This window comes from Abramis brama (assembly GCF_963993115.1).
Source record: "Abramis brama genome assembly, chromosome: 16".
Lineage (NCBI taxonomy): Eukaryota > Metazoa > Chordata > Actinopteri > Cypriniformes > Leuciscidae > Abramis > Abramis brama.
The window spans coordinates 20,453,483-20,466,499 of NC_139978.1; the positions used below are offsets into that span (position 1 = coordinate 20,453,483).

Genomic DNA, 13,017 nt, shown 5'->3' on the forward strand with positions numbered 1-13,017 from the left:
GTTTTAGGGCTACAAACTGAAAAGCTCTAAAGAAGATATCCAAAATGTGCAGTACTGGGTTAGGCTACTCCAGAATTGAGAACAACTGCTATGAAAGAATGAATATGAATGGATTGCCTATAGTCATCACCTAGAGAGTAGTATTTATCTTAAAGGGTTATTTACAGTGTTTGGAAGTGTCTATAAGTGAGTGATTTAATACCTAATTATGGGCCTCTGGTTGTAAATTGTCACTTTAAGAACCACTTACAGTGTTATATTTCCCATTTGCACCGAAAGAGAACACAAGTGTACACTTCAAAAGTCTAAAGGGGAGTTTAATCTACTCTTTAAATGTCAGCTCAGTTACAAGACAATGAAATACTGAAACATTGCTCTTGTTCTTAGTAAAAATCTTTATTTTGATAGTTCACACATAGCATAGACATTAACTTTTTCATACATCATCAAGGTTTTAGTTTAAGTTATGTATGTGTGTGTGTAATGGAAAGTGTTTTTTTTTTTGCTGTAACTTCCATTTGTTTTATTTTTTTACACAGTAAATTATGTCATTATCATTTTTTTGTCCATACAATGGAAGTAAATGTTCACCAAAATTATTTGTTTAACAACATTTCTCAAAATATCTAAATTTATGTTCCTCAAAAGAAAGAAAATCAAACAGATTTGGAATGACATGAGAGTGAGTTTTGACATAATTTCACATTTTTTCACAATTTAACATTCCAGTTCATATGAGGTTCTAAAAACGGCATGCATTATAATAATTATATATATATTTATATATAGTTCAAAATAGTTTTAAAAGTATAGCATGTCACACTGCTTGAAATTTCATGTCAACTACCCATGTAATTATTTCGGATAATACTGAATAATAGAGTGTATGATGGCCTGGGGTTGTTTATGCTATTCAAGAGGTCTATTTTAAGTATCAGTATTGCTGTTTAATGGTGAGATTGTATATTTACCTTTAATAGATTCATTCAAGTAATATTTTCTTTAACATTTATAATTACAGGCTATTAAATGCCTCAGGACCAGATGCAGACTGAATAACGAGTGGAATGTTTGCGAGAGCCCGAATAATTTTTTACAAATGGCATTCTGTTAACATTATTCCTAATGATATTTCAGTCTGGTTTCAAGATCTGTTCCTGCTTAAAGAACATTCCCATCAGTTATGGAAAGTAACCCTGATGTTGATCTGGATCCTAATAAAGATGACCTGCCCCTGCGGGCTAACACCAACCATATGCTCGTCCGACACTATGTGCTTGACCTCACTGTTCACTTTCAAAGGAAGGTCATTGGTGGCAGCATTGTTCTGTTTCTGGAGCCCGCTATTGGTTCCTGCAAGCAAGGTGAACCGGGATCTGTATCAAACACAGAGGCGCAAAACATATCTCAGGTGTCATCTGAACATGACGTAAGTTCTCTCATCACACCTGAGCCAAATGAGTTGATACCCCCTGAGGAACCATCACGTTTGAGTGGAGGAAATGATGTCAGTGATGTCTTTTGGGGTGATGATAGTGAAGAATTCACCTTGGTGCTGGATTGTTGTGACCTGATGGTGTCAAAAGTGGAAGAGCTGGATGTAACTACAGTATCTAATTTAAAGAAACTTGACGTAGACCATCGGTATGCAAACGCGGATCATCCGTCATCCAGTCTGGTACAGAGGCTGGTCTCTATGCCTTCAGTCTGCTGGAGATCGCAGCACGAGCTATACCTTCAGTGCAGCCGTTCCCCGACCGTCCTAAATGCACAACCTCTACGGTTCCACGTTGACCAGTGGAGTCTTCAGGTCAGGAAGGAAGGGGTTTGCTCCCCTCAGGACTTCCCGTCTGCTGTCAGAATCTGGTATGAAACTAAGCCCACAGGTGGTTCTGTGAGGTGGACAAAAGACCAGGATAGCAGGTACCAACCAATTACATGCACCAACAACTAGGCTTGGGTATTCATACAGATTTATATTATGTCCTTTTTGCAGCATCAGCTAATGCTGTAAATTATACACTCTTAAAAATAAAGGTTTTTAATTGGCATCTATGGTTCCATGAAGATCTTTTAACATCCATAAAATCTTTCCATTCTACAAAAGATTCTTTACAGTGAAAAAATGTAGTTCACTTAACCCTCAATTTAAAAAAGTTACTCTGGGCAAAAATGTCTGTGTCAAAAAACTGTCGTAAAAATTTGAAGCTCATTCTCATTTTAAAGAACACCCTTGGCAGATTATTGATGAAGTAAAAAAAAAAGTTAAAAAAAGTGGAACCAAAAAAAGTTCAGAGGTTCAAGTTTGTGAAAATGATTTATGAACATTATTTTATGAAACATGTTGTACTCTAAAACTGCTAGAAAATCAAAGCCATCAATCTAAACAAGTTGTGTTCCAAATTTGAGGTTGATATCTCAAAAAAATTGCCTTAAATAAGATTTTGTTTGGGCGCAGTACCAAATTTTCCCCGTTAGATGCCAGCAAAGCTTCACTGGCACACACAGTGGTTGGATTTGTGATTTGCACTACAGTAGAGTTTTTCTCTCTCATATTACATCCACACAATTTTTTTTCTTACACGCATACAAACCACACTCTGACATTCATACCAAGACACCCACACAATTATAGCTGCATAATTTATCAAATTGGCTCTATAATATCCATAAGAAAACAGGAACAAAGCTAGTAAAATTTTAAATTTTAAAGCCTTGCCAACAGAATGAAAGTAGTTTTTATAGTTAAATGGCTATTAAAAATTAACTGGGATTAAAAGTTTTAATGGGTTTCAATTGGGACTTTTTTGTTCTTAAAGGAACACTCCACCGTTTTTTGAAATAGGGCTTATTCACCGTCTTTCCTACATTTAGATAGGTGGGCAAACGCATTTTTGTCTCAGTGCATGCATTGTTTTAGTTTGGCAGCGCCGCCGATAGCTTAGCTTAGCATAATGAATGGAATCCTTTGTTGCCAGCTAGCATGTCATGAGTAAAAGTAATAAAAAAAACAAAAAACGAATTTCTTCTTGTGGCCTGCGTATTCACAACGAGTACAAATAGCAATGCAGATTAAGACTAGGCGATTTCCTAGGCAGATATTGACTTGGGACTATATTGGGGTGAAGCACAGGCGAAGCACTGCTACTTGGGCGCAGAGATATCACACTCAGCACCAGTTCGTGTTGACTCTCATTCTCACGTCCTCAGGCTGTTGAGCGATCGCAACCTCCTCCTCCTCCTGTCGTTCTATTTCCAAAGCACGCAGCTCCTCTTCTGAAAACTCTGGTTCATAGAGGTATGGTTCTGGCTCTTGACTGTCTGAGAAGTCACCCTCCTCGTCTCTCACAAAATCCGCCATGTTCATCGCCATTCACTATGTCAACTGTTGGAAAAATAGCCGGCTACTATTCACGCTGGTATGTTGACGGAAGTTAGGGGATTTCAGGTGTTGTGTGATATCTCTGTGCCCAAGTAGCAGTGCTTCGCCTGTGCTTCCCCCCAATATAGTCCCAAGTCAATATCTGCCTAGGAAATTGCCTAGTGTTAATCTGCATTGCTATTTGTACTCATTGTGAATACGCAGGCCACAAGAAGTAATTCGTTTTTTTATTTTTTATCACTTTTACTCATGACATGCTAGCTGGCAACAAAGGATTCCATTCATTATGCTAAGCTAAGCTATCGGTGGCACTGCCAAACTAAAACTATGCATGCACTGAGACAAAAATGTGTTTGCCCACCTATCTAAATGTAGGAAAGACGGTGAATAAGCCCTATTTCAAAAAACGGTGGAGTATTCCTTTAAGGTCCTGTAACTATGTTGTGTACCTATATAGTGTAAAATAGATTTATTAAAGGAAATGGGGGTGAAATAGTAAAATTCCAATAAAAATGCACATTTGTGCCAACATTTATGCAGTTGGCATTAACAAAGACAAAATTATCAACAAAAAAACAAAACATGAAAAAGACAACAAAAAAACCCAAAAAGGACAAGGGTTAATAACTGTTTAAAGGTTCCTTGGGGAACCAAAATGACTCTTTTATGGCACAAAACCCCTCTTTTAAAGAGTGTAAAGGGAACCCTCCTGGTACATTACAGGAATATTTCTATTTTTTAAATTACACATAAAATTCCATCAATAAAAGTAATGATAACAATGTTTATTCAATATTTCTTTTTTTATCTTCTCAGATTATTTTTTTTATCTTCTCACATTCTCACATCTCAGTGCTGCGAGGCTTTAGGTTTAGCACCATCTCTGAAAAGCATAGCAAGAAACACTGGCATAGAGTAAAAGACTATATTTATACCCATCCTTATCATTTAGATGCTGTGTATATACCATGGGCTCGCCCATCAACAACAGAGCCCTCTTCCCGTGCCAGGAGCCACCTGTTGCCATGTCAACGTGGCAAGCATGTGTGAGAGCTCCGTGCGATTACACTGTTCTTATGAGTGGGGAAAATGAAGCCTTTTCTAAGCCTGCAGAGACAGGTACAGTTGAAACCCTAATTCAGCAGTTCATAATCACGTAGGTGTAATTTAGTGCAATAATTTTATTATGGAAAATTCTGAAGTCTTTTCTCTACTCCGTTCAGGTTTTCTGCAGTGGCATTATTATGTTACGATGCCAATGCCAGCCTCTACCTTTACCATAGCAGTAGGGCAATGGCTAGAGGCTGGAGTAAACGTTCCCAACTTTGAGGTGGAAAAGACGAATGAAACTTGTGTCAAAGTACCCAGGTATGTTGTTCATGTGATGTGACTAAGTGTAAGTCTAGAAAAAAATATTGACTGTTCAGGCGTTTTTGTAGTTTTTGGAGATCTTCGGTAGCTTATTAAGATTTGAAAATCTCCCAATGACATTGATACATTTTCATTCAATGCCACAAGAACAAGAGGTATTACCACATTATTAACAACATTAAAGTGTTAGTTCACCCAAAAATCGAAACCCATTAAGGCCTGTTCACACCAAGGACGATAACGATAAAGATATAGTTCTAAAAATCGTTCTCAATATTAAAGAATAGCCGCCTCCACACCACAGCTATAACGATAATGGCACAGAGAAATTATACTTTTGGAATCACTTTCAGAACGATTTTATCCAGGCAATACACGATAAAAACACTGACAGCCAATCAGATTCCATCCTGCTGTAACAAGCTCTGTATTAAAGCTTCAGACAAGCAGGCGCTTAGAATAAACAGAACGATATTGCATGAGAAATTCAGTTTTATTATTTAATACAAATTTATATAAAATTTAACAATTTAATCGAGTTTTTAAAATGTAATCAAATGAAAATACAACATTAATTTACAACAAAACATTGCAATTCTATTTTTTTTGTCAAATAAGATAGCCTACTGTACAACAGTGTATAAATTTAAAACATGGATGAAAAAATATCTTGGTTGTATATTCCTTAGAAATATTAATATTATTATTATTATTACTTTGAGAAGTACATTTTAGTATACATTAGCCTAGTGATATATTTCAGTCATAATTTCTTGAAGTTAATCCGAACTTTTATTTTGACGGGTTGTCGTGAAAATGTTTCATTTTTAGTTTCAGTGTGTAACTGACGGTAGTTTTTCTCAAATTAAACAGTGAAAAGCTTGTAAAGTGACTCTCAAAGTAGCTTTGGAGGTGAAGTGTATGTGTTCGGGTCTGCACATATTGAGACGGTATAGACGCAGAAAACACCGTGAGCGTCACATGTGAGTGAGTTTGTGTATCAGACAAACCGCGCCGTTCATTCACACAGAAATCACTTGTTTTTAGAAATTTTGTTTTTAGTTTGTTCCAAAGGTGTATGTATAATTTAAAGTATTTTTTTTTTTTTAATGTGATAAATTTGGTTTGCAAAGAGTGCACTTCTATAGTATATTCCTTATAAAATAAATATGGAAAAAAGTTATTACGTTTATTACATTCCAATAATATACACACATCTCTATCATACATCCCGGTTTTCTGTTTAGATAGGTTTCCACATACTTTCCAAAGTAAAAACAGTGATAAAACAAATGCAGAATTGTTTCTTTTTATGTAACGTTAGTGATGACATTGATTAAATGTCACAATATTTGCATATTACATTGCTAATGGAATAATGGTCTTCCTTCTCATCTATCTGCATATACTGAATTGTGATTGGACTTGTGTGTTCCTTGCATATATACAGTAGTGACTCTGTGTTGATTCGTGTTTACTATATGCTGAATCAAAGCCTACAACTAATACTCTTTATAGTGTATTCTGCGTTAATATTGGCATATTTCTCTGTTTTGCAGTCTTTCTTTGGACAGCGCTGATCAGCAATATGTTTGCTCCCACGTGGATTATCCCTGTCGCTTCATGCTTAGCGCTGCTAGGACACAGACTGTTATTCCTCACCGGGTATTTGCCCCACCCTGCCACCTGCAAAAGGCAAAGGATATGGTTCTACCCCTACTGCCTCTCTGTATGACCGCAGCTCACTCTCTTCTTGGTGTCCATCCATTCTCACGTCTAGATGTGCTCATTGTTCCCTCAGGGTTCTCCAGTCTGGGCATGGCCAGGTAAGTGGTGCATTTATCTCAAATGTGATTCTGAAATAATAATATTTTGTTTGATCTGTAGTGTGCAGCAATCATAAATAATGTGTAGAGGTAGAACTGAACTGATCCGTTTTATCCCCTGTTTGGCTACTTAAAGGAATGTCATGATTTACAAATCCCCCCACTTACTTTCATCCTTGGAATGCAAAAGGAGATGGTTTTTATTATTCTTTTTTTTTCTGTGCGATTGCAATGAATAAATGTTAAAAATGTTTCAAAACTTTAAAAAGGACAAAATGCTCTATAAATCATACAATATCATAAATGTGGTCCATAAAATTCATGCATTTTATTCCAAGTCTTCTGAAGCTTTTTGGTGCATTGTATTCTTTTCATCTCTATTGCATGGAAAACAGCGACCAGGACATTTTTCAAAAATTTCTCCTTATGTGTTTCATGGAAAAAAGAAAGTCGTACAGATTTGAAACAAAATGAGGATTATTACATGATCATTTCTGGCTGAATTGTTCTGTTTTAAAACATAATTGCAGTTATTTTTCAGTGAAAACAACTTACAGAAAAACTGGTTTTCGCTAGTTTTTGCACACTCCCTCTCAGTCTCATGTTAGTTAACACTGCATACGTGTATGTATCAGTAGTATCTAATCAACAGTGGTAAACTAAAACACTGACCTGTCTTATTTAGTCTGCAAAGCAGCAGAGGTTTTTAGAAGTGAAACATAGATATCAAGCCATTGCTTGGCAGCTGTTCCCACTGATTCCTTTTGGGCATTGCCCTCCAGCATGCCACATTTTTTATGAATTGGCCGATTTAAATGCTCTTTTTGGCTAACCATGCTGTTTGTTTAGTAGTCTGGGTGGCTTTAGGTGGTGAGAACCTGTTGGATCTGTTTAAATGGCTGCAGTGAAACTCATTTTCCTTACACTGCTCAGGAAGGTCACTGTTCAGGAAATGCTCAATGAATCGCATGCTTGCACTTTGTTTTTGTTTGTGTTTAAAGTATACCAAGCTCTGTTTTCTTAAAATCATTCCTTAACCAGAATTCGATGTGAAATTTCAGGCATTGCACAATTTTCAGTGTAGCAATCGCTTTGGGGCAATTCCACGCAAAACGGTCACATCCATAACGCCAACTAAATACCATGGCATTGTGTTGGTGTTATGGATGTGACAGTTTTGCGCGGAATTGCCCTTTGGATATAAGCAAACACTAGTAAGAAAGGTGACCACAGGTCTTCCTGTATTTCCCACCATCTCCTTGTCCAGGAATAAGTATTCCACAGGATATGAGGTCATTACCCAGTGCCCCAGGCTGGTTCCAGCCATTCACAGAGAGAAAATGTCACATTCTAATTAGCACTGGGCATGCATCTTAACAGCGGTCACTCCTGTGTTTTTCTTTTCCTGAATTAGTTACTCCTTTTCTGTTTGAGCTAATGTGATGCACAGGACTCAGGACTGCAGGTTTTTTTGGGTCTGGAGAGAATTTAGTTAACTCACTGTTTATTACAGCCTGGTTTTAGTAGCCTCCTTGCAAAAACTGCCAGTGGATGACAGAAATATGTCTGTGTGCGAGAGAAACGGATACTCATACTCCCTGTCCTTTGCCCTGTACGGATCACAGCAGGAGACAGTCGGCCGCCCCTTCTCTAGGGAATGGTACAGTCCTCCAAGCCATTCTTGAAGCACAAATCAGAGCGAAAAAGAGTGATCAACAAAGTACATTTGGGGCCAGGAGAGGGGCACTTTGAGATGCCGATCCCCCAGGATGTGGGAGAGGATGTGTTGATTATTTCCAGCAACAAAAGCCATTCGCTCCTGGAACTACTTCAGAGACAGGAGCTGTTTAATCTGAAAATTGGGAAGTATGTGGGCCCAAATCCTTGGGGCCAAGCCAATATCTGCTTTTATATCATGCTTGTTCATTTGCAGCTGGGGCTTTGGACATACAAGTGGTGCTGCTGGTGGTTCTCGGGAGGGAAGGAAGTAAAGATTAAGAAGTCAAGAAAGGCCAGGCCTGATAGTGCGCGCTGTGCTTCCTCCCAAATACCCGAATGACTGCTGTCCCAGTGCAGAAAAAAACAGCAATCCCACCGGGACGTTATTCTTGGCTCGATTCCTCGGAGTCTGATTCGTGAAGTCCTAGAATCTGATGACAGGCTTTTTGAAGCTTGAGGAAATATTACTGCGAGGAACATCATCACACTTCCATCCTGTGTATGGCTGACCGATCACGTAGGGAAGCTGGGCTGTGACGGCTACGAGGTGATGACGTAAACACAAGATGCTCGTATCTTCAGATCTTCAGAGGAAGGGCACAGCACTTTCCTCAACTTTGAAGGCGCTCACTTTCTGTCCCTTAACACCTCTTTTACGCCACAGCAGGACATAGTTGGAATACTTCATATGCCAGATGTGCAAATATGGGCATCGGCTGCTTTTCTGCGAGACTGAGGGCTTCTGCAGCTTAGAGAAATCTTATTCCATTGTGTTTTCCCACGCTATGTCAATGATGTAAGGTGTTTAATGACAGTAGGTGGGTAATAGCTTTATTTACTGATGTCTTCTATGTAGAATCCAAAGCTGTATTGTTGGCTGCCAATTAAGTCATCATTGGATTGTTGCTGTATGTTAAGACAAGCATACTACACCATCAGTAGTGCTTTTGGGAGAGATTCAGATATGTCCACATAAATAATTTGTAGAGAGACAGGTTAAAGGAATTCTGGGATGTTCCTGCTTAATATTATGCATCCAGACGTTCTCATGAGTAATTGCCAACCCACTTGAAGTGCATTTTGTGTACTTTTACACTGTATAAATAGCTCATCTCGGTCAATTACTTGGCAATTACTCTGCTGCTGAGACTAGCATTTGACCTTATATAGCCTGTTAGAGCTGTCTGAACTCTGAGGCAGTTTGGACTGGCACCCGAGGAGAGTGTGGGGTGGGGGGATATGCAGAATCATGCCTTAAAAATCTCACTAGCTCTTCACAGCTTAAAGGAATATTCCGGGTTCAATACAACTTAAGCTCAATTTACAGGGCATATGGCTGTTACAAAGTTGAATACCACAAATTAAATTCAACCTGCATTGCAGCTTTTTTGAGGCACTCACAATGGAAGTGAATGGGGCCAATCCATAAACATTAAAATACTCACTGTCTTAGGATAGCCACAAGACAATAATATGTGTGTTAACATGAACTTAGTGTGGGAAAAAATGGCTTACCTTTTCTGTGTAAAGTTATATCCAATTTTATAATTTTGTTGCCATGATGTAAATCCTACAAACCTAAAGCAACTAGAAATTATGATTTCAAAGGCTTTACGGCTCAAATAATTTACAAGCTTTAACAGAAGAATAGAAGTGCTTTAACTATTATTAGCTACAGTATACATTTCTTCTTTTAAGTGATAATTTTTTTTTGATAAATGCTCTTACATTGTAAGTGCCTCAGATTAACCTCTGTTTTTATCTTCTTTTTTTAAAAAGAGAATGATGGACACATTAAAATGATTTGTTATGGTAAAAAACATTATGCATCAAATGCTGTTCTTTGAGCTTGTATTGAACCTGAAGTATTCCTAGAAAAGTCAAAATTATCACACATCTGTCATTCTACTGTATATAAGTGAATTATGTGCTCCATCTGGATTTGAGCAGTTTTGGGGCAAAAATGCTTTTCATTTTCACTATTTATTGGTGGAAAGAGCAGGTGGTATGTTCTGCCCAGAGAAGTAGAGACCTTCAGCCTGGGGGCAACCTACTCTTCATATTTCACCACCTGAACAGGTAGTCAGCAATTGCATAGAAGGAATAAAGAAGAAGTTTGTTTCCCAGAGGTGCTGTGTTTGCTGTTCAAGAGCTGCACTCGCACACGCTTTTCGGTACATATATTACGCAGGGTAGGACAACGTGATTTAGGACTTTGAAGTGATTTTGGTATTCAGCGGAGTTCTGATTATGTAAACTCTCCAAAGATTAACAAAACAATATACAATTTTTACCAGTTTTAGAAACATGCACCACCCACGTGCGACAAATTCGGGATTCGAAATGTTTAAGGGCGAATTAATCATCCTCCAAACGTTCTGACTCACCAGAGTATGTTAGATTACAACACCATGAAATAAATGATTGGATTTTGAAGTTCTGAATAACACAGGCATTATGTGGACCAGGGGTAATGAAAAAGCAAAAACATTATTTAAATGTAGGCTCACATTTTAATATCGGCGAGTTTCTGGCTGCATGAAATGCTCTTATTATAATCAGGCTGCCTCTGCCTTTGGTTGTCGAAATTGATCAAATATTATGTTTTTTATCCCGAGTGGGAAGGTCTGATTAGATATTCTGATTGGGCCACACATGAATGTCCCAAACAATGAAGTAGTGCCACTTTTCAGCATTACTTTGGTTTGTAATTGGAGACTCTGGCTCAGTTTTTAGTTTTTTTTAGTGGTTACAGGTAGCACTTAACTCATTGTAATATCTATCTAGTACCAAACTCATTTCTTTGCTGACATGCCCTTCCTTTAGGCTTAAAATGACCATATGGGGAAAGGAAAGTGGAGTCCCATGGGTGCGGAGTGTAATGTGGACGACGGATGTGAAGCTTTTGGAATGTGCTGGAATAGCCAAGGAGCTCGGAAGGCTGAGATAACACCACTTAAATAGCCCTTTCTCTCGCTCTTTCTTTTCGCTCCCTCTCTCTCTCTCGCTTTACTTTCTTGTTTCACTCCTCTCTGATTGCTGAGTAACCTAAGAAGTGTGTGACAGAGAGCATCTTTCAGACCAGGGGGACTTTGGCACGAAAGATGGCTGTTAATCAAATTGTCAGGGATGAGATGTTTTTCTCTGCCGAGAGTCCACAGAGAGGGTTTTCTGTCCCTCCTTTGGCTGTGTGTGTAAAAAAGCCACCACGAGCAAAAGAATTCAGAGCATGCCTGCACCTGGAGGACAGGGAAGCATGTTTAAAAGGCAGATATATTTCTAGATTTTTTGACTTTATTAGGCTGTTTTGAAATCATTAGGTGCTTTTTCACCTTCCTGATCTCCCCGCCTGGATCCACCACGTGTGCCGTAAATCCCCTCTTCTTTCTTTAAATGTAAATAAGCAGCATCCGATTTAGAAAGCAGGTTGTTATTATTACTACATTCCTGCGTTGTTATCAGCAGCCCTTGCTTCCTTCGTCTCATACTTAACCCCTTTCTGGAAATCCAGCCTGAGTCATACCCCTTTTTTTCCCCACCACGTCTTCATTGACAGGTTGATTCCAAAAAACTGTCTGCGTTGGTGTGGATGGAGCCTCTTGTTCCAGTTTCAGACCAGACTCATATTCTCCACTGTAAATAGAGAGCTATATAAGAAAACAAATGGATTTTGCTGTGTGGGACAAAACGTGCCTCTAAATGAATCAAATCTGTATGGCACGGAGAGAGTTTATTTGGCCCTGGGGCTGATTTAAGGCAGTAGGAGTGGCAGTAGAGGCTGGTAAACTAGAGCAAAGTGTGAGGTGGGGAGCCATTACCCAACATCCCTGGAGGAGCATCTACCACACGAAAATCCAGAATGGATGAGGCCATTCAAAGACTGGGCAGATGTCCCTGCTATGTGTATACTGAATCACTTGATGACACTGTAATAGCGCCTGCCATTGCGTTTAATCTGATTCTCCGAGCCAAGAAAGCTGCCTTTCTTCCCCCAGACCTCCGACCAGACACAAATATAACAAATCCAAGCACAAAGAATCTTTAGAAGTCTGTTGCACACTAGGAGAGGGTGTTATTGCTAGATTCAAGCTAATCATCCCGCCAGTGGAGTCAGGATAAAAGCTGGAGAGAGATTTGCAAAAGCACTTATAAACAAGAACAAGAAATTGACACTGGTTAACCAGCTAAAGTCACAATATAAACTTAATTTTATGTAGACTGTTGTCACTGAAATTAATAATACAAATATATTTTAGTGTGTTCTCAAATGTTTACAATGAAATATTACATTAAATAATACAAATACACTTTATGTATTTAATCTTACTTTATGTACAAGTGTTTTTGCTGTCGACCTTTGGTGTTAAGTCAAAACCAGGCTATTTTTTTTATTTTGTGTTGAACATGTATACTGTGCTTCTGATTAGCTGATATCTTTATTTATTTATTTTATTCAACATTTATTTTATTTCAAGTAACAGAATGTTTTTTTAATGGTTTTTGTTTTAGTCAATTATAATAACCCTGGTTGGCAGAGTTGTGTAATCTGATGCATTTCTGAGTGAAATAGAATATTTATAAATAGAGAAAAAATTGTTGGTTGAGACTTTTGCCATAATTTTATCCATCAGGAATTGATTGTTGTTTTCGTGTGTGTGTGTGTGTGTGGCTGTGTATATGCATTATTCCTACATTTTTGGGTGAAGCAAGATTTTTAAT

The 13,017-nt window shown here is 38.2% G+C and overlaps 1 protein-coding gene across 2 annotated transcripts in view; it reads left to right on the forward strand.

The window, feature by feature from the left end:
- aopep (aminopeptidase O (putative)) overlaps nucleotides 1-13,017 on the forward strand; it is an 81,758-nt gene that overhangs the window by 2,105 nt on the left and 66,636 nt on the right. For both annotated transcript variants that reach the window (XM_084086590.1, XM_084086591.1), the window contains exons 2-5: nucleotides 1,022-1,923; nucleotides 4,335-4,501; nucleotides 4,606-4,750; nucleotides 6,313-6,579. In XM_084086590.1, coding sequence (XP_083942716.1) covers nucleotides 1,184-1,923; nucleotides 4,335-4,501; nucleotides 4,606-4,750; nucleotides 6,313-6,579 — 1,319 coding nt within the window. In that variant the 5' untranslated portion in view covers nucleotides 1,022-1,183. The remainder of the gene's footprint in view (nucleotides 1-1,021; nucleotides 1,924-4,334; nucleotides 4,502-4,605; nucleotides 4,751-6,312; nucleotides 6,580-13,017) is intronic.